A 25,602-nucleotide genomic window follows, 5' to 3' on the forward strand; every position below is an offset into this window, starting at 1 on the left:
AAAATATGTTAGTAGATAATATATATAATATAATATAATAATATCATACTTTGGGTTAAGTTGCTTTTTTATAATTCTGTCTTCAGTACTCTTCAGTAAAAATGTGTGTTTTTATGAATTATGTCTTTTAATTTTGTTGGTAGTTTTATAGAGAGTAACGTAGTAGAATTTACAGATTTGTTATTATATAAAAATTGTCTTTATACGTATTAGATATTAGGCTTTTTTTATTTTTATTTAATGTATTATACTATTTAAATTAATCATTCTAAAATGCTCGTATAAGTTGTAAGGTGAAAATATCTAATAAATCTATTTATTTTGAAGCTTTAAAATAAGAAATCTTTTCTAAAAGCGTAACAAAATTTAAATGTTTATACTTTTTATGTTTTTAATTTCTGTGACGTGCGCTCAATAAAAAACAAAATTACAAGCTACTAATACAAAGGAAGGAGTATTTTAAGCAATAAACTCATACCGCAATGAATTGCAATTATGAGGTGAACTGTAAATACGATCTTACCAGATTTCGGAATCCAGCGACTTCCGGAGATATGACAAATGTGGAAACAATTTGCTGTCAAGTTAAATTAGTTTTCAACTGAATGTTGGCAACAATGTGATTCACCATGTGCGGGTCGAGATGGGACGGATTGGGTCGAATCGGAACTGAGATAATATTTTTGTGGTGGTCAACTTTTATCAGAGAAATCCGAAAACAAAAGCAACTCGAGTGCAAATGTTTAATTTCCTTTTGTTCAACAATGTGGGGAATAATTCCGTTTGAAATGCAACTCAAAGTAAGCCAAGACAGCCCTCCAGTCATCAACACATGGAGGGAACAAACTTCAGCTGTCATCCGCATTTAAAATTCTATCGTTGAACTCCTCTCTCTCTCTCGCTCTTGGACAAAGTTCAAATGTCAAGTGGTACGCCTGTGCGTATGTTGTGGATGGGAAATATTTTTCATTTAGCATTGATGTTTCCCTTCCCTTCCCTTCCCTTCCCTTCCTTAGCGTGAGGGAGTGTCTGTCGCATATTTGGTGCCATTCAATTGAAATATCAGCACGTGCCCCTTTTGCCAGCTTAGGATAGTACATCCTTACACTAGCTCTATGCCAGGACTATGACTGTGCTCAGCTTCGCTTACATAGCGCCATTTGTCTTAAGCTTTTGCATTTGCCACGAACTTCATTAAGAAATGCCACGCATATTTCGAATTATTATTATGTTTTGCCTCTTTATTCTACCGCAAAATTAAAATACTTGACGTCAGCAAGTTCACAAAACTTTCTCACGTTCTGTCAGCCACTGGAGATGTCCATTGTTTCCTAGTGAAAGTTATGAATCGATTTGCAATAGAAAGAACATTTTTATGAAAGTACGCCACGGTTTTCTGATCGCTAACTATTGATTTTGCATTATTGCTTTTTATTAAAGTGTATTTTAATCAGTATTTGGAAAATTCTAAAAAGTTTACATTTATATAATGTCTCCAAAAGTATGCTATGATTTTTTATAAGTTCTAGGATAGAAATAATTTAAAGATTACAGTCTTACCATCCCGAAGCATCAAAATAATGTTAAAATTGTTTATTGTTACTATTCCTTCAATATTAAAACTAACTTAAACTAAAATTATATTACATCGATCATTTACATACAAATAGGTACAAATAATAGACTCTTAAATGTGAGAAAAGTATCTAAAATAGTTAATTATATACTCTAATAAAATATAAAAATAAAATATTATTATGCAATATATGCATTTTATAATTTAATTCTAAATTTTCCTAGTTATTTCAGATTTTTTTGTGGCATTGAGTGAATGTTTAAGCGACATGAGTGTTTAACCTTATTATATATTATTAATATTACTCATTAATATATTACTTACTACTACCGACTATAATATAGTAGGAAATCTGTGAATGGTTTATATAATATATAAAATAAAACTTGAAAGCATTAACTTAATAGCTTTCATACAAATTAGGATTCAATTAAATTTAAGTATAATTTGGGTATCATTAAATCAGTGATTTATTCTGGAATTTTGTGGTATCATTTTAAGAAACTGCTGAAACTGAATTTAATCAAATTAAAGATGTGTTTAAATCTTAAATTCATTTTATATTAATGACAATCCAAGGGAAGCAAAAAACAATTGTTGCAAATATGTTAACATAAATATTAACACAATAGAGCTCTTCGAGATATAGGCGACGCAACCTGGACACGAAGCCTGCGCAGTGGATGGGCGAAGGCGTGACATATGGACCAGTTGGGCCAATGAAAATGTCCGGATAATACGCATTTGAGTTATCCGCCAGTCAGAGCAGCGGATGCCAAAACCTGAGGAGGCTGCGTCCGAGATTCAGTTCGGTTCAGCTCGGCTCGGCACACTTGTTGCTTGGAATTGAAATGAATGCAACAGGAATCACAAGAGTTAGGGCGGTTGGAGATGGAGATGGAGATAGAGATGGAGTTGGGGCTGGACATCGGGCAAGGGGCATTAGAGAAGCGTGAAAATTGATAATAAACGCACTGCGTGCTGCCATCACGTAGCACTCACAAAGGCAAAAACCATGAAACGATTCCGCAAGCATTTATGGTTTCCGTGGCAATTCTATTATTTTTATTTTCTTTAACTTTATTTTATTTCAGCCGGCTTTTATGGAACCTTTTTGATTTATGCCCACAGCTCTTTATAAGCAGATATTAGAATTAAGCTGAATATATTTAAGCTAAGTACCAAGAAATAAATTATCTATATGAGCATAAGATTAATGATTTAATCATATTTGTTCGCAAGTAACTTCTTGCTAAGATTTCAATAATATATCGTTCTCTCACTATCCTTAGCCATTTAAGACATTTGATGTGTACAGTAATGTTTAGTTACGTACTAAATTGGATCGAATTGTCTCAATAAAAATATCTGTAGTACTTTTTTAATGTTTTTTTAGATTAAAATTAAAGTCAACTATATACAAAGTTCTATATTAAAAACATTTATAAATATCGATATCTGATTTTATTGGATTGGATTGGATTGGATTAGTAGCATATAATAAACATATAAGAACGCTGCTCGACTATGACATACTTGATACCCATTTTGAATAAAATCAAAAAAGTGCGGTAATAATTTTAAAATATACAAAAAATACTGAAAATGTACCAAACGCTATTCTTGGTATATTGATATTACATTCAAAATATACCATAGAGTGCAAAAATTTACCAGTTCCTCAGCCAATGCAACTAAGACCCCTAGTAAGAAGGCGTTTTTGCCCATTCAAAAGTATTTCTTTAATAACGACAATTTTTAACTGGTCGCAAACAAATTTTCAGAAATCATAAAGGTATTTTTGTATGTACTCTAGCTTCAAAATAAAGCTTGTTATTTGATTTTTGTCGAATTGCAGGGGCGAAAGTGGGTGTGGAAAATATTGATAAAAAAAACTTGATATGCGTGCAAATATGGCAAGTGCTGTACAGACGGACGGACAAATGGGCAGACGGACATGGCTATATCGTCTCGGCTATTGACGCTAGAAGAATATATATATACTTTATATGATCGGAGATGCCTTCTTCTGCCTATTACAAACATTTCCTAGAGGCACAAAGTTATAATACACTTATACCCTATGTGTACTGGTAAATATTAAAATAACCATAACTCTGTTACTTGAAGCAACCTAATCCAATAATTTATGGGCCTGTTTTTCTGCCTCAACTGTACATAACTTGACTATAAAATACTCCTATAAAGGTTTTTCTATAAATCGAAGTTATCTTAAATCGTAGAAAATTCCATTTAGATCCTTTGTTTAACACTGAATTAAATAGTGAATTGCAAGTGTAGCTTAAGGATTCCCCATCTTTAGGCTAATATTATACACTTGCCGCTGCCAAAAAGCAATTCATCTTCTAGTCGCCTCACGAGAGAGTACTTAAGTGGTGTCCTAGCAGAGGCCATTCATTGTCCATCCTTTGAGCTTTGCGCATGCTATTTTTTTTTTATTTTTGCAGAACCGCGTTGCTTTTAAGTGCTTTCTGATGTTAAGTGTCCATTGTGATTGCGTTACCAGAATTCCCTTTTGTTTTTATCTAATTAATTGCAAAGTGTGTTGCGCGTCTCCTACGATAGTTAAAGTAAAGTGCATTTTGCGACGTTTTTGGTAAATAATACAATTTATTATATTATCATTATTAAGTATACATACGTACAGAATTTGTAACATGCAATCGAATGCATAAGTTCGCGGCACTTGGCGTAAAGTATTACTTAACAACTAAAGCCTAAACAAATTTGTTCTCATGCAAAATATATAAATTTGTCTAGATTAAACAATATTGCAAACATTTAACATTAAATTCAACCAAATATATATAGAAAATAGTATATAGATATATCTTCATATTGTACAATAGAACGGAGTATTTTCCTAGATAGCAACTGTGTACAAATTGCACAAGAGCAAAAAACACTATCAACTAAGCTATAACTACACAAAAGTCACCTAAGTGGGCACACACTCTCTCCACAGTTAGTCGTGGACGTGGTTGAGCACTACGCATCGTAGATTTTCAGATTGTCAAACTCATCAAGCGTATCCTCGGAGCTGGATGTCGTCAGATCGGACAGCTCGTCGAGGCACTTTTGGCGCTTACGCACATTCCAATGAAGGCCCTCCGCCAGCGAATCAAACCAATCGGATATCTGATCCTGTGAACAAATGCTTGGTACCGGGTAAATGGACGTTGTAACGCGCAGGCTGTCGCCGTGATTCAACTCCTGATCGTTGCGGCCATCAAATGAGACACGCGACGTATTACGACTATCAGGCGATATTGATATCTGTAAACAAAAACGGCATAATATTAGAAATAGTAGAAATAAATTCGTATAATTTGAATCTTACTTTCAACTCCACACCAGCTGGCACTACGATAGGCCTGAAACTCAGCGAGTGAGGACAGATGGGTGTCACCAATATTGCTGGGACCGAGGGATGTATCATGGACGCGCCTGCTGCCGCCGCATAAGCTGTGCTGCCCGTGGGCGTGGACACAATCAGGCCATCACCCTGCACAGAAGTTATGTATTTGCCATCCAAGAAGATGTCAATGTTGCTCAAGTATGGCGATGGTCCTCGATTGATCACCACTTCGTTCAGTACCAAAATGCTATTGTTGCTCGACGACAGATTGCAGTTGTTGTTGCTGTTGCTATTGCTGTTGCCCATTGGTCCATAGCCGTACTGACTCTGCAGATTGGGCTTGAGCAGGTTGTTGCTCGCCTGCTGCAGCGACTCCCGGCGACGTTCGCCCTTGCGATGAATGGAACAGCGCAAGCGACTGCGCAGCGTTAGAGCGGCATGACCCTCCAGCACATTGGTCACTTGCTCTTGAAAGTTATCACACTGAAAGGGTGTCAGAAAACCCAGCGATCCCAGATAGAAGGCCATCACTGGTGGCACCGATTGCTGGAACAGCTGCGAGGCATACAGCAATGTGCCATCGCCTCCCAGGCAGACAATAAAGTCAATGCGATCGGTGAGATCATCACGACCATCTCTGCAATACAGAATGAACATCATTAGAGTCATTGTCGTTAACTTCACTAAACATTGCACTTACTTGAAGGTAACGAGCTTTTCGCGCAGTGCCTGGAAACGGGAACGAACTCCAGTGTAATACTCATGAACCTGCCGGAACTTGGCGCTCTCCTGCTCCAGCTTGACATCGTCGCGCAGCAACTTATCCTCCAGCACTGCGGACTCAACCCAGACGACCATGTTCTTCTCCTGCACCAGCCACTCGACCAGCTGCACAAATGGGAGCAGCACCTGTGAGTCCTTCTTCTTGATAACCAACACAGTTAGAGGTGGCTTGTACCATGTCAGACGCTGGCTGGCGGGATCCTGAATTTGCATAACCATTGCAGAGTTTTTCATAATCCGACCACATGGTCCAAACTGCTGGAAAGGCGATGGAGCGTTCAGGCTACGCGTGCGCCTGCAAAATACGAAAAGCAATATGCAAATATTTTTGAGTAAAGTTGGAAGAGAAAAATAATATATAGTTTTCCAGATGAAACCTCAAAATGCGCGCTTCGGGCACCATGGGAACATGCTCTTCCACAGCCTCAGGGCTTTGGCTTCGACTATGGTTGTGATTGTGATTGTGGCCTTGGCCTTGAACTTGAGATGACTGTTCGGAAACTGGGCCAAAATGCAGCGTGCCAAGCGTTAATTTCTGATGCTGATGCTGCATATTTAGGATTTTCAGTTTAAACTGTTGGCTCTTGGTCTTTAATTAGCCACACCTATGTGGACTTTAATATTAATCAAAATCACGCGAACTTTTTTATACAACTTAACACAACAGCAACGCAAATACGAATAACTTGTTGGAATTTTCGTTGCTCAACTCTCAATTTATTTTCAGTTGTGTTTGTGTTTGTGTTGTGGCTCGCTCGAAGGTTACAAAATCACTGGCAATCCACCACCAGCCAATACATTTTTTGAGAATTAAGGAACATATCCACATTGATATGCATATATCGATATAAATATATATATTCATTACATCGCAAATAAACTTGTTGAGTCTCACAAAACAAAAAACAGCAACAAACAGGAATTTTACAGCCGACGCCACAGGCGATGGCTAAGAGACTGAGAGAGGGAGATGAGAATGAGTCAAGAGGTTGGCAGCGCCAACGTCAGCGCCAACTACGTTCCACATTGGTGAATAACTTGGCTAAGTGTGGGACTTGATTGATTAGTGAGTGGATGCTGCTAATCCAATGCAGAATGACTAAGCATCAAGATGTTTGGTTTGTTTACGAGCTTTGTTGATACTTCAAGTGAAGAGTACTCGACTTCGATATACTCTACAACTAAGCAGTTTTTGGTTTTTAGAAGTAAAAGATTACTTGGCTGTACTAACTCCAAACATCTCAAATAGTTTTAAGAAAACTGGTTTTCTATCCAATATAGCACTAAACTTTACAGTCAACACTTTTAGTATGTATTTAAATTGCAATTTATTTCAGCCTCGCACAGAACGAGTTCAAAACCCGTTAAAATAGGAATCGCTTCTTAGAATTTATTCACTTTTTTGCGTACCCCAAAATTATGTATTTCATAAAAAAAATAAATTTATTGACATCGTTTATCAATTAATTGAATTTTTTGCACAGAAGCTCAGCACACAAGAAAGTACTGCGTAAATTGAATACAAATTTAAATTTAAATTTCAAATGAAATAAGAATAAATCGTATGAATCGACTTTTTAGGTTTTTGCTCATATTTAAAGTTGTTTAAAAAAAACCGCAAATTCAATTATTGTACAAGCTTCAATAAATAGGAAACTAATTTACCGAATATAAATATAGGAATAAATAAATTTAGATTTAGATTCAATTAAATTTATGACAAGATTTACAAAACAAATATTTTAAAATGGAAAAGAAAAGCAATTGCCTTTTCAAATTAATAATAAAAAAAAAAATATTGCAGCCAATCAAGAAGATCTTCCCGATTTAGAATTGTATTCACAAATGATCGTTAAAGAACACTAACACTCACACAGTTATTAAATAGTGTTCCGCAAAGGACAGTTAATAGAAATAGTTCTACGCGCTCCAATAAACAATCTCCGACTAATTGGGGAAGTAAGTAAAGTGCCGTTTCGATGCGGGCACAACCGACGTCATCGTGACGAGCAAAATGCCGCGCGTCATTGACTTCTAAAAACCTTTCTAGCAATTTCACTTCGAGTATTAATTAAGGGACGTAACGTATAGAATGAACATACATTCATATCGTATGTCTGTCCGTATGTCCGACTGTCTCGTTGTTAAGCAGACCGAAAATGTAGACGGAGACTGGCACATACACACAGACACACACACACACGCGACAAGTAGTATGCAAATTGAAGGCTATGTCTGCTGACCCGTTGCACCTTTGGAACCAGCCAGTCAACAGTCTCTCAAACAGTCGCTGCTAGCCCCAACTGAACTGAACTGAGCTGCCAAGTTACTGAGCTCAACGTACGACGACCAGTATGGTATTTGATTTTATTTATGAATGGCGCCACGCACAAACTGGCACCGATTGAATTAATTGATGTTGACTGATATTCAATGTCTTTAAAGTTCTTCAAAACAAATCGTTCGTTATAATAAATATAGTAGTCGCTTTGGCCGAAAACAAAAACCAGCCAAAAGATAAACGAAAAATCCCACACAATCTTTTCTCATTTTTTGGGTGCTTAATGCCAATCGACATTAATTAACATGCGCCGTCATCATAGCAAATGTACATACATCTGTCTTAGGTGTTAACAAACTCGTTTATACCCGCAAGAGGTCGAAAATGAGTGTTAAATAATAATCATTAACAAAAACTACAAGTATTCACATACATATTTAGCTAAGCTAAATACCAAAATGATCTCTGAAGAAGGGTCAAGGCCTCAGCAAATGGTTCGCTAATTTCACAAATAAATATATAAAAGAAACAACACATTTGGGTATCCAAATTTTAGACACTTGACAATTTCAGGAGTTCGTTCAACTTGGCAGATGAGCAGACGAACGATCAGATTAGAATTATAATCTATAACTACAACATTACACTTTGAATGATACAAAAAAAGAAATTACAATATTAAGCTTGTCATGCTGACCTCAGCGAAAATTCGAAACTATTTCGTGCAAATATTCAATATCTATCGAAAATGCGAGATTATTCGTAATCAGAATAGGTAAAAACAAATGTTTTGAACGTCAAGTTCTTTTCAAAAAGTGTTTACCAGCCAAATGATAAGTAATCAGTGCATAATCTGCTTCAATGTCATTAGAGAACCTTCAAACGCCTCTGAAAACTGTTATCAACATGGAAAACTAAAGTGTTTTACACGTAATTTTAATTACTTTCTATTCACAAAAGCACCTATTATATAGAAGCGTGATAAGAAAGACAACACGTGAACACAAGAATTACATATTAAACTTTTTTTTTCATTTCTAGTAGAAGTCACTTTTGGCAAGCCAACATTAAAGAAAGAATATTGAAAAAAAGAGTTTGTTTATTTTCCCTTATCTAACATTGAAACCTTTTATCAAAGAAAACAACACAATACTAATAAGGCAAACTGATAATTCGATTCGGCACACATTCATTATTGTGTATAATTTACCATGACAAAAAAGTACATGTTTAAATTAAACACAGAATTATTCAGGTTTAGAGAAAGAGGGAGAGAGAGATAAAGAGAGTTAGAGAGCTAATGAATGAATAAATTTCAAATTCGGGTCTGAAGCAATCTCTTCTATAAAGCTTATTCGAGTTATAACGAGTACAGTAAAAACTCCATTACGACGAGTGAACTCGGTTAAAGGTTCCAAATATATTTTAATTACAAAAGTTGTTGACTTTCTACTAAATTTAATTGTAAGCATTTAATTTAAACGAGTGTAAAGAGCAAATAAATGAATTCAACTGCAAAATGTTGTAGAATACTTTTCTAGTTACACAACGAGTAAAGTCAAAACTCCAAATCGCTTAAAATTGTAATTTGAAATGAAGACCTCGCAGCTTTCGTGCAACCTTATTGAACCTTTGTTACTTACGGCCAAGTGCCAGATCGTCTGCGTCGGGTTGTGCTTGTGAAGTAGCTATCGTACTCATCCTCAGCCTGCTGCTGTTGGCTTTCCTTCTGGCTATTGTTGGCAATGTTCTCCTTAACCTTGCAGGCAGCAGGATCAAGTCCGGCGGGTTGGCGATCGTCCATCTTGTAGTAGCCGCTGTTGTTGGCCAGCCGTTGACGTTGCTGGGTGGCACTGTGGCGGATGAGCTGCTCGTTGTAGTGGGTAAGACGTTGTTGTTGCTGCTGCTGTTGGCTGCTGCCGTGGGCACCGCACCAGGCGAATCCGTAGTGCAGACGCTCCTCCAGCCTATGCTGATGGAGCGTGGCCAAATCAATGTCTGAGCGACAAGCCATGGCTGTGCAATCAACTCAATGTTCAATTCTTTTGTTTTACGTTCTTGTCTCTTTTTCGATTGGCGATTTTAATGCAATTCTCTAACACATTGCAAAATACATTTACAGAATTCTAGAAATAAATTTTGATAATTTGGTAATTGCCTAACATTTTTTTGGCATTGTCAGCATTTCCAGCTCAACGAAGCGACCCTGAGTTGCCCTGAGAAGTCAGTTTCTGCAGCTGGGCAAAATACAAAATGTAAACAGAATTAACCTTGCTCCCTTTTTTTTGTGGCTCGAAAGGTGTTAAAAATTCGTTAACCACGCACATAATCAATTTTAAGCAGTCTGTCGGCCATTCAAATCGCTTAGGAAAGGCCCAAAACAGGCCACAAAAAATAACAGGGTAAAGTGCGAGTAAATTGGCGAGCTAAATATTTTGAAAATATTTAAAAAAGTGTCTCGCTCATCCGCGACTGGTTTTCGATACCAACAAAATGTTAATAACAGTCCGAAACTTTTGTTTACGCTTACTAATATCGCGACCTGCTCTTAGTTCCGGCTTTGACGTCACCTAATTGCTATTACCATTTCTATAGAAATTCCAAGAGTGATTCCAATTCAAAAAATGCGAAAGAAACCGAAGCTTAAGTTTGTCATTAATCTGCCGTAAATGTTTGGCACTTGAACGATTTACTTGATCAACAAAAATACGGCGATTAAGTCGCAGAGCAGTAAACAATGGCTGAATTCCAGATATTGATCTTAATTGAAGCCAGCTTAAACTAGCTGCGATCGGGATCGCTGACTAACAACTATAATGTGCTGCAGTAATGTTTATTAATTAACTTAAGTAAACAGCTATCTGAATTGAAGCTCGAGTTTCTTGAAAAATGAAATTAAAGGTTCGGACACCGAATCTCATTACACTTAAGTAGGGAAACCAGGAAGCAATTAGCCAACAGTCAAATACTCGTAATAACATTGTGTACTTGGGCCAGGCCATGCCAGCTTTGTAAACAAAGGAGGAGCTTTTTACTTTGTTGTAATGATTTACTGAACAAAGAAAATCTGTACAAAAATACTACAAGTAATCTATCAATTAAAAATGCGCAATATTAAAGCGAAAGACGACTAAGGTGATTATGAATTGCCTGCATCACACACCGGTGACTGACGACAAACGACAAACGACAGACGGACTGACGACTGTCGATTGTCGATTGTCGACATACGCCTGACGATGGGTTACGAAAGGTCGGTAACGACTTTAGACTTGTTGGCTCGAGCGTTGCACGCGTTGAACACGCGAATTCGACAGCAATAAGTACGTTTTAATAGCTGTCACTATCTGCAATTAGTTTCAATGTTAAAGTGCAAGACACAAACTGCCGTTGTGGACCCTTGAGAGAAACTGAAAGTGCAATCGGAGATTGGCAAGATTGCCAGCTGTAATTGACTTTAAAAGGGAAAATGCCAAGACATGTTAGGCCAGAAATGTCGTTTAAATCGCAAAAGTCCTCTAATTAATTACATGTTATATAAGACGGCGTATTTAGCACACAAAAGTCTAGGAGACCAAGTTTCAGTTGAAGCCAACGACCGACAGCGAATTAAAGCGGCACACAATAAGCACACACAAAACACAACAAACGAAAAAGAGATAGACCGAGACCAAGATCGAGTGCGAGTAAACCGCGAGCACAAGAAACGGGCAAGAGCAAGAGAGGACGATATGAAAGAAAAGAGCACGCGGATCACCAATGATCACTGATCAAACTAAAACACGACCGCGCTGTCCAGTGTACAAGCGATAACTGAACTGAACTGAAACGCCAAAAAGGTGATTAAATTGTAAATCTTTGTGTGATTTGAAAATAAAAGTTTACGGCCGTTTCCAGTCGTCGCGCACTGTGAGTGAATGAGCGCAGATCAGTTGAGCGGCTGGCCAGCCGATCAGGTTGTAAACAACAGCTGAGTGAAGTCGGACACGCTTCGTATAATCAATGTGGGAGAGCGAGCGTCTCGTGAGAGAGAGCGAGTTGACACAAGCGAACAGGTGCTGACTGCTATGTAAAATAATAAAAGCTGTAAGCTTGTTATGCAAACGTAACAGCAATCTCCAGTGTTGTTGTGATGTTTGTATTGTTATTGTGTCAGCTAGTCTTGCTTCTTTTTCGTACCCACATACTCTCTCTCAAGCTTACTCATTTCTAATGAGCTTTTCCCGTTCATTACCAGCACGCGCAGGTACAGACAAGATCGAATGGAACCGCGCTTAGCTTTCTGCTTTCTTCGGTCTTCACTCCTCTCTTTCGACAACGTGTAGTTACAAAAGGTGTATTTTCATATTATATATTGGACGTCGTGGGGGGCGTCTTGCTTCTCTAATAGTTGTCGGTACTTACCACCACCAAGGCATTTCCAAATCGTTTGCTGTGTATTTGGATAGCAGGCCAGGGCCTGGAGCAGAAGAAGCTGATCCATTATTAACGTGATTGTGTCGCGCGGTGTTCACGTTCAACAATTGATTTTCATGCTCATCGTAGAACCCAGATTTTGTGGGTGCAGCACCTGACGTTGTGCCCAAATTTGTAGCACCTGGCACAGATTGTGCAGCTGTCGGTGCACATGGGGCATTGTAATGCGAGGGGGAGGACATGGCTAAACAGCAACAATAACAACAAACATATGGCCACTGGCCAAGACACACTCCACTATCAAATTTAGCACAGCACTCTGTTGTTATGTAGTATCTTTAAGTATTTGCGGATATTTGACTTGAGTTCACCATGTTCAATCTTATTAGGTTGTTCTGTTGCCTGCTGCTGTTGTTGTTTGAACCGTACACATTTTTCTTTGTTGTTTCCACTTGACTAATACTTTTTGATGTAGTGCAAAGCAATAATACATTTAGAAGTTTATTTACTATTAAAGATATTATTCATTTGAATGAATTTTTGTCTTTTTGTTTCTTACTAACTGAGCTTTCTTAAAGCTGTTTTAGTTGTCCGAGTGTGGCCACAAACATCCTTTCTAAAATATACCTCTACAACGGTGTAAAAATATACCAAAATTCAACCTTTCTAATTACAACTTGGCCACACTTCAAAGCGAATTAGTATATTTTAAATAATGTATTATTTAAAAAGTATTGAAGTGGTAAATAAAAACTTTGTTTAGTTCTGTTATGATAGAAGCAAATTTTAACAATGACTACCTTTGCTATTTACGCATAATAACGTAGAAATCCATTTACGATGCAAATCGTTTCCGTTATTAGCACCAAAAAACAGTGCAACTAATTAGTAAATTGTAATTAAATATTTCAATCAAACCGATAACATATTCGATTTAAGCACATTGTCACTTAATGTCTGGCTGCTATAACACGCAAACTGTTATTATTTTTAAGTGTAAAAAAAATATTTAAATCTCAAGGCCGTTTTTTTTTCCTTTTGTTTTTTAACAAGTTCAAATGTTTATTACATGGAATGTAAACTTACCGAAATTGATTGCGTTTGTCTAACAGACTACCAATAAGTGTCTTCCGTAATGGTGATGGCGAGCTTCCCGGTGTTATCAAAGACTCATCATTAACAATTTTCTTCGCTCGTTCAATATCTTCAACGTTCATGGTTATTATGCTTAAATTGTCTTTAATTGACGGATTAATGTAATTAAAAAGCTTTCTATATTCGCGCACAAACACAACCGTACGCTGGCAGCGTTCAGAGTAAACTGTTGCACACGCCTATGTTTCGAGATTTTATGCATTTCATATGACTAGATAAGCACGCACACCTGTCTTAACATATACACACATATATATACACGCACACACGCATTTTGTTGATATTGATTCGCACACCTTGAAGTTGTTAACAAAAATGGCAAAAGCAATACACAAATGAACAAAAAAAAAAAACGAAAAATACATGAACAATGGCACCAAATCTGAAGCGTGTAACAAGCCGTCGTCGTCGTGCATCTCATGTACAGCCTGAGGGCAACATTTTCTAAACTGACGGCGGCACCTCGTTACTTTCAATTTCGTTTCTATGCAAAATAGTCTCCTCACACCATTTGGATAAGTCGAAGTGCGTGGCATCGGTCCAATGAGTAAAATATCAGCAACAGCAGCACACAAATGCGAGGTGAACAACATACTACCAACTAGTGGCAATGCACCAATCAGATCAAATCGGCATAGAATTTATTTGTGCACTAGCAGTGGTGCAGCAGAAATGCAAGTATTTCAATAGACATAAATATTAATCGATCGTTGACTTTACATTATTTTCGGTACATTTGAATTACTTGAATCGGTTCAGTTCCACTAATTTCCCACTAATTTCGATTGGACATATGTTCTTTCGGTACAAACTTTCCGTTTTATAAAATGTACTAACTTGTATGATTTTCGTAAGTTTATCTTTTCATACAAAGGCACAAATAGCATAAATGTTGACTTCAAAATTTTTGACAGTGTTCCACAAATGTATCAAATTATACTATACAAATACAAAGTAATCTTTAGTTTTTTTTGGTACACAAGTATAATTTTCAGTAGAAATTTCTATATACCTACAATTTGATAATATAAAAGCTCGTTTAATTCAACTATAAGTCTATAACTACATTTTGATAGGGTACATATTAACCGATCGTTTACTTCAAAACAAAAATATGAAACAAATGCATTATTTTCTGTATAAATGCATCAAATACATATGGCAACCGTTGAAACCACTTTGCAATCTATATCACTATTACTTCCAATTGAATAGCTTTGTTAATTTAGTTCACATTTTCAAATGTTATATTTTACTACAACATATTTACAAACTAACTGTAGCAATTGCACAGTTTATCTAAAACTAAAGCTTATACACTGGCAAATATAGATCTCCTTAATAATGTTTACACATCATACAACTTTAGATTCTCAAACTCATCGAAAGTATCCTCAGATCCGGATGCTGTTAAATCAGACAGCTCATCAAGGCATTTTTGACGCTTTCGTACATTCCAATGAAGTCCATCGGCCAGCGATGCGAACCAGTCGGATATTTGATCTTGTGCGCAAATACTTGGCATTGGATAAATTGAGGTGGTGACTCGCAGGCTGTCACCATGAAAGAGCTCTTGACGATTGCGGCCATCAAAACTGACCCAGGAAGTATTGCGACTCTCGGGCGAAACTGAAATCTAAAAAGAATTTTAAGACAGGCACTAAATTCGTAAATACTTACAATGTCTAACCTTCAACTCCACACCAGCGGGTACCACAATGGGTCGGAAGCTCAGCGAATGTGGGCAGATTGGCGTTACCATAATCGCAGGCACAGAGGGGTGAATCATTGAAGCACCAGCGGCCACTGCATAAGCTGTACTGCCCGTGGGTGTCGAAACAATGAGACCATCACCCTGAACCGATGTAATGTACTTGCCATCCAGAAACAGATCGATATTGCTTAAATACGGGGATGGTCCACGATCAATAACAACTTCATTTAATACTAAAATGCTTTTATGAGCAGCATTCAAATGATCGTCCGGGTCTGCATCCACATGTTTGGATTGATGTCGTTTGTCACTCTTCCGATGCGTAACGCAGCGCAAGCGACTGCGCAGCGTAAGTGCAGCATGGCCTTCCAGGACACTGGTGAGCTGCTCCTGGAAGCTATCGAAGCGAAATGGTGTTAGAAAGCCCAACGAACCCAAGTGGAACGCCATGACCGGTGGTACCGATTGCTGGAAAAGCAGCGAAGCGTACAGTAATGTCCCGTCTCCGCCGAGACAGACAATAAAGTCAATACGATCGGTGAGATCGTCACGTCCATCTCTATGAAAAAGGAAATAAAAATTAGATTAACATTTAACATTGCTATAATGTTTCTCTCACTTGAAGGTGACCAGTTTGTCCCGAATATCCCGAAATTGCGCCACGTCGTTGAGCTGTGAGTCCTCCAGCACTGCAGATTCCACCCAGACGACCATATTCTTCTCTTGCAGCAGCCAAGTGACGAGTTGCACAAAAGGCGCCAGAACCGAAGCATCGCTTACTTTTTTGATAACCAACACAGTGAGCGGTGGCTTGTACCATGTCAGACGTTGGCTTGCGGGATCCTGGATTTGCATAACCATCGCGGAGTTCTTCATTATGCGACCACATGGACCAAACTGCTGGAATGGCGATGGCGCATTCAAACTGCGTGTTCGCCTAAAATAACAAAAAAAGTGATTGATTTCATTTAAGTAGATTGCATTTCGTACAAATAAAGATTCCTTGATAAACCTCAGTAAACTCCTGTTATTGTTTTCCTCAGAACGCTTGAGCTCCTCAATCTGCAGTGAGCTCTGACGTGGAAAAAACGCCGTATTTTGGAATAGCTTAGGAAACATTTGCAAAATTAGCACAATTTTTAATTGACTATTAAATTCGACAAGTGTTTTCACCACACACGCCGAACAACAGGAAAAAAGAAGAGACAAAGAACAACGGTAGATACTCGACAGAGATGACTTCAATTCGTACTAAAAATTAGAATCTCTAAAGAATACATATGTATTATAAATGTTTTAAAAAAATCTCTTTTAAAAGTACAATTTCAAACTTGCTGCTCGAAGTGACTTAGCTGCAATAAGCTAAAATGTGAAATGCGAAAATGAAAGACTTAAAAGCAAAGCTCAAGCTGGCGAAAGCTAACAGCTGCATGCATCCATTAATATTGATACCAGCAACTCAAAATCTAGAAGGGTATTAAAGCTAAGTGGAAACCTAGACAGCAAACATATCAGAAATTATACTCGTATATTATTAAAACAATCTATCTAATAAAAATCTACTATCTAAAAAGTATGTTATTCCCTTGCGAAATAAAGCATTGCTTCCATATTTGCAACAAAACTGAATTAATGTAATCAGTATTTACTATATGTACTTTAAAAATTTAGCCTTGTTTGAAACAGTCAAATGCTCTGTCTATGATGAGTGATAAGAATTCTGTTGCCATTCATATTCTTAATAAATTTGTGATAATTTCATTACGAAGTTGTTAAAAATTGTATGAAGCCCTCTCTAAAAATATCAATAGGGTATCTCGGGTCGAAATGCTGTTACTTTCTTACTTGTTTTACAGCATCCATTTACTAAAGAGTACCGAGGGTTTCTTCGTATAACCAAAATAACAATTTTAATTCAGTACAGCAATCTAGATTCAACAGTTATTAATGAAAACAAACAACCAAAACAAATGAAAAAGTTGAATGTGCACAAAAGGCAGACTATTGAAACCTTTAAATGATATATGTTTTTAGTAATAAAACAAAAGAAACTGAAAAGCGTATATTCAGCAATAGCTATTCATAAATGCTTGAAAGTAAAAAAGCTTTACGAACGATTACAAACGTGTATGTGATTGTGTGTGTGAGTTTCTGCCTTGTATGCGGTTTGTACACATCGTACAATCATATACATACATATGTATGTGTATTTTTGTATTCACTTTTTTTTGCATTTTGGCATCAGCTGATTCGGCATTTGGTTTGATCTCTAACAACGAAAACATATATGTAATTTGAATGCAGCACGCAAGCCCTTCATCAAAAGAAATATTGGAGATAATTGGAGAATGCGCTGCGCTTGCGTGGACTGTTGTTAAAAGTAAATAAAGAGCTCGAGTAAACAAAGAAAATACAAGTGCAGAAATTATCAATCGCATACCACCACCAGCTGCTACCCACGATTCCACCGCTGATACGACCCATCGATTCACTTTCGTCGCACTCTTTGTGAACCGAGTCTGTAGGTGTTTGTAACGATGTTGCTGTCTCATTCTGTTTAGCAGCTTCAGATGTTGACATTTCAAATTCACATACACACCGCGATTATTAGCGCTTTTCTCTTCTCGTAAAGCAAGTCCTTCAATCAATTAATTCACATATAGAGCCCATGTGAAAGCCAGTGTGACTGCAAATTGTGACCAGCAAAATACTGATACAAATTCACATAACACATGAGTGGAATAGGGCTTAACAAGAAAATTAATGAATGCTAACTTCCTTTGCAAGTCAGTTTATAAAATGCATATGACAATATTTTAGATTGTATTGCATACTTTTCCAGCGAGTATAAAAATGAACAAGTATTTTGTGCATGTCGATATCAATCGGGATAGCGATTTTGCACGCAAAATCGCAATCGTTATCGAAACTACTACCGAAATTGCTGCGGAATGACAAAAGTTGCTTATTTTAAAACTCGCAATGAAATAAATGCAAATTAGAAAAAATGTTAAGCCGATAACATTAACAATGTTAAGTTTATGCAGCATGTCAAAATAAGTAAAAGAAACACAAAAGAATGCATAAAAATAGACCCTTGTATGTAAATTTGCCGACAGCGCCACCAATAGGGATTTTCGGTGGTATTTTTGGGATGTCTAAAAAATGTTTCATTAGCTTCATACCGAAATTGTTTACGTCTCTCTGAGATATCCATGACACGAGTTTTTCTTAAAGGCTTTGGTGAATTTCCCGGCGATGTGGGTGCAGTTTCGCCCTCATTATCATCAACCATTTGAAGCGCCAATTGTAGATCTTCCTCCCGCATTTTGAAATAATGTTTATCCAAGCTTTTATCTTAAAGGTAAATATTACGACTCTAAAACTGAACTTCACTGCGCCGCTGTCGAAATTCAACTAAAGTTTTTTCTCTGCCTTTGCTTTTCAAATATATACAATACAGTATGTACATATGTATGTGTATATCGTATGAGATGCTGTATTGAATAGTATACATATATTCGAATACTCGACGCGTACTTTGAATTTATTAAGATCAATACTCAATACAGCAGTTCAAAATCCGTACACAAAACAAAACAGTACTTAAACTGATCGACTAGAAATTTTTTTTTTTTATATATTCTTTATTTATTTACAATCTATCTATCTAAAGATAATAAGTAAATTATATGACAAATAGAATGACAGAAAACTTTTAATTTTTTACGTGTATTTACGAGATTATTTACAAAACTTTATTTACTACCACTCTTTGGGTGGTCTAAAGGCGTGATCAAGGGGGTGGTGCCTTTTCAGCCGTCGATCGACTAAAAAATTGCCAGCAAACTCGTTACAATTTATGTACACATTAAATATACACAATAAATATCACTTTAAATATTTGAATTATAAAATTATACTACACAAAAAATATATTAGTAATAAGAATACCCTCTCTTGATTGTTTGTTTTCACAGGGTATAACAACAATTTAAATTTACCCACACACTCGTGCATATGTTCCGATATATCTACCTATGTGTGTACATACATATATGTGGGAGGCCTTAGAAATTACTTGAGTTTCGAGTGTACTGCAGTAAATATTTACAAACTATTTTAGTTATTATTATATTTGCTTTCACTTGTCACCAATCAAAGGCGTGGCGGGAGCTCAGAAAATAATTATAGATATTTCAAGGCAAGTACAGCCTTAAACTCTGTTCCAGTTACTCATAAATCAAAAACTTACCTTTCGTTTTACTTTAAGCCGTAACGTGTTATTAGTTATTTAATTAACGCCATGAACCTCATTTTATTCATATTTTTCAGTAAGCTATTCAAATAACTCAATCAGCCAAAAGGTAATGTACTTTATATTAACAATTTGCTTTTAAAATACATAATTGAATTACTAATTCGTGGCTTGAAAACTCATCAGAACAAGTAACGAATTTTATATGTTTCGAGTAAAAAAGCTCAATGCTACGCATATTTCTCGCACTTATATCGGTTTAATGTTTTGTCTATCGATGACAAAACTATTCGATAAATAAGCAAGCTCTGCGGCTAGATTTCATTGTGTAAATTAAGAGTTGTGATATTTGTTTTAAACGAAATCATAAATGGCAACAAAAGCAGCTTTACCTTTTGAGATGATGGCAAAACGGTTCGGTACCCTCAAGTCTCTTGCTGGCGTAGAAAGTCTGAGGTAAGTGATTATTTGTCGCATGCTGCAATGTTTGTCACTCTGTGACGTAATTGAGAAACACGTTATCTTCATGTTCACGCAGCTTTTTGAGACCGGCACAGACAACAGTCCAACTGCGACATGGATATACCACAGAGAAGCAGCCAGCAGATGAACAGGCAGCTAAATCAGAATCGCCGGAAATAGAGAAGCTGACCAAAGAGCTGGCTGCAGCCAAAGAGCAAAATGCCGAGCTCCTCGACAAATACAAGCGTTCGCTAGCTGATAGCGAAAATATGCGCAATCGGCTGAATAAACAGATTAGCGATGCCAAGATTTTCGGCATACAAAGTTTCTGCAAGGATCTGCTGGAAGTGGCCGATACTCTGGGCCATGCCACACAAGCAGTTCCACAAGAAAAAGTAAGCTAAGAGTTAATTGTTGCACTTCTTTAATAACTCTGTAATCTCAATGTAGCTTAGTGGTAATGCTGATCTGAAGAACCTCTTCGAGGGACTGAGCATGACGCGCGCCTCGTTGCTACAGGTGTTCAAACGACATGGGCTAGAGCCAATTGATCCTATCAAGCAGAAGTTTAATCCCAATATGCACGAAGCGCTGTTCCAAAAAAGAGGACTCCACAGTGGAACCCAATACCGTGGTGGAGGTGACCAAACTAGGCTATACGCTGCACGAGCGTTGCATACGTCCCGCCCTCGTCGGTGTGTCCAAATGAGGAGAGGCCAACTCGTCATTTACATAGCCTAGCCCTAGCCCATATGTTTGCAAAATTCGCTTATGCTGCAAAATTTATGTTATGTTAACTATGTAAATACTAATACATACACAAACAGATTTATGTAAATTCCCCCGTGTACAGGGAATAAGCATTAGGAAGAGAGATTCCAGTAGATGGAAGTAGAGTCGTTCCCTAGTTTTTTAAGTACTCTGCAGCCGTCGGGATGCAAGAACATTTCTACCACGAACCTTGCCCTGGCTGGCCAATTAAGGTCTTTATACGATAATAAAATGTTTAGTTTGTTTTCGAGTCGTGCGTGTTCGCTGTGATTTATTGCAGTCCTTGGCCATAGCTCATTGAAAATCATCTCATTTCTCGAAACATAAGAAATACGATAGCTCTGGGAAAGCGTTTATTATGCAGGTGAATGCAGGTAACTAAATTGAATGCACTCAGTTCAATGGAAATGCGAGATTTCGAATTTTCCAAAGGCACAGCAGGTAGTCACGAACTCGCCTCGCCTCAAATATTCGTGGAAACGTGTTGAACAATTTTCCATTGAAACGGGCTTAAAACTGCAACCAAAGTCGTTGTGGAAGGAGTGTGCTGAGAGTGCTCATCAGTTGTCCTTTTAACCTCGAATAGTTCGCTATGCTCGCTTGTTACTTGAAGTTTCTGCTGCCGTTGGCTCTGCTGCACAGCGTCGTAGGACGCGTGCTAATGATGCCCAAATTCTATGGTCAAGACAGTGCAATAATTGTTGATACGGACAAAGCCGGACTACAGTCAAAGTTAAATCCCAAGTTACAGAATGCTTTCTACTACAACATTCCTGTCTACAAGTTCTTTAAACCGGGTGCAATGATGCCAACAACGACGACGACGACCACAACGACACCAGCTCCCATCATGTCGATGGATGAATATCCCAGCGATTTGCTGTACATTGCACGCAATAAACTGGGCCTAAAGCGCATGGATCAGTTGCCCAGTCTAAGTGAACTGGGCGAATTACTGGGCACCGGCAACGCTGAGGATACCATTAAATACATACGGGCGCTAACCTCCAACGATCAGGGTATCTCGCTTATGAAAGCGTATTTGGGTGCGCTGGACTATGATCAATCTGGAGGAGAGGAGGACGAATCCGAGGTAGAAACGCAGCGCAAATACAATGAAGATGACAATGACACCGACAACAACTCGGAAGTTGAAGCAGATTATGCTGAAGTGCCGCTGCAGCAACCAAAACTGGAGCGTGAGGAGAGCAGTCTGATGCAACGTGTCAATGAATTCATGCAGCAATATGGGATGTGGTCCGAGGAGACAACAACAACAACGACAACCAAATCTCCAACTGTTGTGCCCCACAAGCCTACGCTACGTCCGTTGCCTTATCATTATCCCATTCCATTGCGTGCAGCAACCTCAAGTGTGAGGATTGCAAGCTCCACCACGAGCACGACTACAGCAGCAACTCCACAAGCGCCAATGCCACCGCATCTCAACTCGCCCAAGGTGTCGCCCACAGCCTCCTCTTCCTCCGTACCTGTTGCGCCTCATATTCAACAGCTTGCCCAGATTGCCAACATCCCGCCTGCTGTGTTGGATACGTTTCTACAGCAGCAACCCAAGCTAGCCGAGTTGGCCAAGCGAGTGAGCCGCCTGCCTCTGGTGCAACAGCATAGCAAAGCAATTGATGGACAACTCCTGGTGGCTGTGAAAAAAGCGCTTTCGCAGGATGAGAATCTAAAGCGTTTGTTAGCAACATCGCAGACATTGAAGTAGAGCAGACCATCCGCATGAAACTTCTCACTTATCACCTATTATGTAATGCATAAAATAACAATAAAGTCGCTAGTCTTGCTTTAAATGAAAAACATAACCCCTGTCTATTCGATTTTTTTTGACATGTGGCGTCACCTCAAAACACAAGAGTCGTAGTTAAGTCGACTAATGCATTATTAAATGCCGTCAATTTGTTCTTGCGTTGCCGTGCATAACTGTCGTCTAGCTATAGAATCGTCGACAGTTTACTGTTGAACGCACAATCAGTATTGATTATTTATTCCATACAAATTACATTTTGCATGTCTGTTGAACAATATAATGAAGTTTAAGCGCTACAAAGCGCAAAACTTTGGTAAGTTTGTTCGTTTTACTCTTTGTCCATTAAAAATAGCACTCGCTAGCTCTGGCAATAAACTAACGAGCGTGCATAGGACAGCAAAGAATCTTCCAAAATTTTAATTTCAATTTTATTGAAAATTTTATACACGTTTCTTCACCACGTGCTTGAAAAGGAATGAAAATATTTTCGATTCCGATTAACATCAATAGCTCTTAACATTGATTTCAACTGACTCCAGTTCAGTTCAGTTCCGGATAAAATATGTTTACTAATTAATCACTTATCGATTAGTTTTGACTACACTTCTGAACAATGGTCATTCACAACGAAATGCAAAGGTTTTGAACGAAAATTAATTTTAAGCTGAGATGGCAGGAACAAAATATTTTCAATTTGCAAAAAGGAATTACTGCAAATCGGAAAACTTTAAATTTAAAAATGGAAATGGAACACTTTATTTGTATCTTATTTTTTATATTACTCATAAGTTTTCGATCTTTTTGCCCATCCATAATCATCGCAACAATAGATTACCTATACTTGAATATACTTATTTTTGAGGCCTCCTTTTTGAATATGTATATCTAATATTTTTGGTAGATGAGACTATCAGTGCTTATGTGCAGGCGATATCACAGCAGAAACAAACATTTCAAACAACTAATAGTAAATCAACTAGTCGGCAGAATCTGATAGTATAACTGAGTTATAACTCAAAAAGCATAACATACGGTCATTGCATGAATGTGTGGTTGTAATTGAGTTTTTAAATATATGTTTTAGTATTTTAATTGGAGCAACATAAAGAAACCAAACATATTTAAGTGTTTCAGGAAATCAGCTGATTCGCTCAAATAATAACAAATCAGCGGTGTGGCCATTTAGCTTTAAGATTCTAAATTGGGCACACTATAAACCAATCAGCTGCGCAGTTAATTTTGAGGGGAAAGACTTCAAATTTTTGCGAAAAATTGTCTTCATAAAATATCGATAATATCAACCTTGCAATGGTGCAGAATTTATGTGCGTCAAGATAGCTCCGCAACTTTAGCGTCACATATCGATAAAAAAAATATCGGCTAAAAAAAACTTTTTATTTTCGTCTTTTTACGTGGTATTTAAACTAAAATTAAAAAAAGTTTGAATGCAAAACAATAGAAAATTAAATTATCTTTCTATTAAATCCATGTTCGTCAAATTTCATGCAGTATTTATGCACTAAAATCGTGATTGAAAAATTGGGGTAGCAACATTTTTGCAAATATCTCGGCTTTGACGAGTTGTCGGCCAAATCGGCTTATAACAAGTTATAGAGTATTGTTTTATAAATATACCCTCAAAAATTCATAATTTTAAAACTTTTCGTTTTTGAGATATTTGAGAAAAGTACGATAACCTCAGCTCCAGCCCCATACAAAATGAGCACAAAAATCAATGCTACCGATTAATGACCGTAACTTTTTTTTGACTTTCTTGTCGGCCATAGCGCACATTATACTTTCGTAGATATAACTATAAGGAAGATATATAGCAATTTTGGTTGCAATCCAATTTTCTGCTTTTGAGAAAATTGACCTTTTCCTAACCCGCAAAAACAAGTTCATTTCGCAGGTGCATCAAATCACTGGAACCAGCGTGGAACCAGTCAGTGTTAAATAACACCATTTGGACTTTGGCGGGACTTCAAATACTTGCAGAAAATAACTAAATGAAACAAATATTACTATAATTTAAAATTACATTTAAATACTCTATTTATATATATATTACTTTGTTATAATTAATAAATATACGCAATTAAATATTCTTATTTAAATCGTAATTTTGCAGTTTACTTGATCACTGTTAGCGGCAAAACTTTATGTTAACGCTATCATCAAATTATTCTTAATATTTGCAGAACTTATAGGCCATGTCGCGCTATTTCATTCTATTCGAATCAAATAGATAAATATTTTGCTTTTGTTTTATTCAAATCGGTTAAGCCGTTTTCGAGAAAATTCAATTTTTGTGATTATTGCGAAAATTACAAATAAATTTCAATTTGGCATGGCAACGCTTAACATCTGCGAAGCTAGTAAAAAGTTAGCGTCGAATTTTTGTTTTGCAGATTTTTCAACATTTTGACTATGTACATAATTGGTCAATACTTTAAAAATAGATAATTAACATATGTATCATTTCCCAATATATACTACATAGCAAATTATCATAGTTTCCGAGAAAATTCAAAATAACATCTACATTTTTCGATTATACGCTCTCCTAGACTTTGTCTGAGAAGGCGCGCATTGTTATAATATAAACATAAAAAATTCGAATGCTTTGCAATTTGTTTTATTCAAATCGTGATTTTCATTTTCGAGAAAATCGCATTTTAGTAGAATAGTACACATTTTTGAATTTTGCGCAATACCTAAAGTAGTCAAAGCGTTGCCAAATTTAAAAAATGGCGATCATGTACATACCTATTTATCATATTTATTACCCATATATATCCCCAACTTATTGGCCATGTCGCGCTATTTCATTCTATTCGAATCAAATAGATAAATATTTTGCTTTTTGTTTTATTCAAATCGGTTAAGCCGTTTTCGAGAAAATTCAATTCTTCTTGTGATTATTGCCAAAATAATATTACCATGGTGGCAACACGTGTTACGGCCGAAAGTTGGGCCACCCTTTATGAACTTGGTGGCAACTCTGAACATAACGGAATAGTGCTTTATGTTCTG

At 37.1% G+C, this 25,602-nt stretch overlaps 4 protein-coding genes across 10 annotated transcripts; 2 read left to right on the forward strand and 2 right to left on the reverse strand.

Moving 5' to 3' along the window:
• Positions 1–4,187: 4,187 nt before the first annotated feature.
• Positions 4,188–13,667, reverse strand: LOC132789417 (NAD kinase). 5 transcript variants are annotated; one of them, XM_060797419.1, is made up of 5 exons: positions 11,550–11,805; positions 9,663–10,145; positions 5,656–6,033; positions 4,938–5,592; positions 4,188–4,873 (listed from the first exon to the last, which is right to left on the reverse strand). In XM_060797419.1, exons 2-5 carry the CDS (start codon positions 10,031–10,033, stop codon positions 4,586–4,588), a joined length of 1,692 nt encoding a protein of 563 aa, XP_060653402.1. In that variant the 5' UTR covers positions 10,034–10,145; positions 11,550–11,805; the 3' UTR covers positions 4,188–4,585. The 5 variants fall into 5 exon arrangements, with proteins under 5 accessions (XP_060653402.1, XP_060653405.1, XP_060653403.1 ...); XM_060797422.1 differs by lacking the exons at positions 9,663–10,145; positions 11,550–11,805 and adding an exon at positions 13,522–13,667; XM_060797420.1 differs by lacking the exons at positions 9,663–10,145; positions 11,550–11,805 and adding an exon at positions 12,424–13,026.
• A 942-nt stretch (positions 13,668–14,609) lies between these two features.
• Positions 14,610–18,707, reverse strand: LOC132791393 (NAD kinase-like). 3 transcript variants are annotated; one of them, XM_060800285.1, is made up of 4 exons: positions 18,490–18,707; positions 15,924–16,241; positions 15,281–15,863; positions 14,610–15,226 (listed from the first exon to the last, which is right to left on the reverse strand). In XM_060800285.1, the coding sequence occupies exons 1-4, from the start codon at positions 18,630–18,632 to the stop codon at positions 14,939–14,941; spliced, it is 1,332 nt and encodes a 443-aa protein (XP_060656268.1). In that variant the 5' UTR covers positions 18,633–18,707; the 3' UTR covers positions 14,610–14,938. The 3 variants fall into 3 exon arrangements, with proteins under 3 accessions (XP_060656268.1, XP_060656269.1, XP_060656270.1); XM_060800286.1 differs by lacking the exon at positions 18,490–18,707 and adding an exon at positions 17,745–18,008; XM_060800287.1 differs by lacking the exon at positions 18,490–18,707 and adding an exon at positions 16,317–16,620 and having other exon boundaries at positions 14,611–15,226.
• A 1,129-nt stretch (positions 18,708–19,836) lies between these two features.
• LOC132791830 (grpE protein homolog, mitochondrial) lies at positions 19,837–21,045 on the forward strand. Its single transcript, XM_060800924.1, is given in 4 exon segments — positions 19,837–20,018; positions 20,101–20,419; positions 20,475–20,624; positions 20,626–21,045. Coding segments are annotated over 4 exon segments (663 nt in total). The 5' UTR covers positions 19,837–19,932; the 3' UTR covers positions 20,734–21,045.
• Positions 21,046–21,132: 87 nt separating this feature from the next.
• On the forward strand, positions 21,133–22,597 carry LOC132791829 (uncharacterized). The gene has a single exon (XM_060800922.1). The coding sequence runs from the start codon at positions 21,388–21,390 to the stop codon at positions 22,522–22,524; it is 1,137 nt and encodes a 378-aa protein (XP_060656905.1). The 5' UTR covers positions 21,133–21,387; the 3' UTR covers positions 22,525–22,597.
• Positions 22,598–25,602: the final 3,005 nt, after the last annotated feature.

This window comes from Drosophila nasuta, chromosome 3, assembly GCF_023558535.2.
Source record: "Drosophila nasuta strain 15112-1781.00 chromosome 3, ASM2355853v1, whole genome shotgun sequence".
Taxonomy (NCBI): Eukaryota; Metazoa; Arthropoda; class Insecta; order Diptera; family Drosophilidae; genus Drosophila; species Drosophila nasuta.

What these genes read in the sequence shown, in the direction of transcription:
- LOC132791393 (XM_060800285.1), bottom strand. Translation starts at nt 18,632, where the DNA reads ATGCGGGAGGAAGATCTACAATTGGCGCTTCAAATGGTTGATGATAAT. An exon ending in GAGAGACGTAAACAATTTCG is followed by an intron (nt 16,242 to 18,489) that starts GTATGAAGCTAA and finishes TTGTTATTTTAG; the next exon opens with GCGAACACGCAGTTTGAATG. An exon ending in CCGCTGGTGTGGAGTTGAAG is followed by an intron (nt 15,227 to 15,280) that starts GTTAGACATTGT and finishes AATTCTTTTTAG; the next exon opens with ATTTCAGTTTCGCCCGAGAG.
- LOC132789417 (XM_060797419.1), bottom strand. Translation starts at nt 10,033, where the DNA reads ATGGCTTGTCGCTCAGACATTGATTTGGCCACGCTCCATCAGCATAGG. An exon ending in GAAAAGCTCGTTACCTTCAA is followed by an intron (nt 5,593 to 5,655) that starts GTAAGTGCAATG and finishes TCTGTATTGCAG; the next exon opens with AGATGGTCGTGATGATCTCA. An exon ending in CAGCTGGTGTGGAGTTGAAA is followed by an intron (nt 4,874 to 4,937) that starts GTAAGATTCAAA and finishes TTTTGTTTACAG; the next exon opens with ATATCAATATCGCCTGATAG.
- LOC132791829 (XM_060800922.1), top strand. Translation starts at nt 21,388, where the DNA reads ATGCTCGCTTGTTACTTGAAGTTTCTGCTGCCGTTGGCTCTGCTGCAC.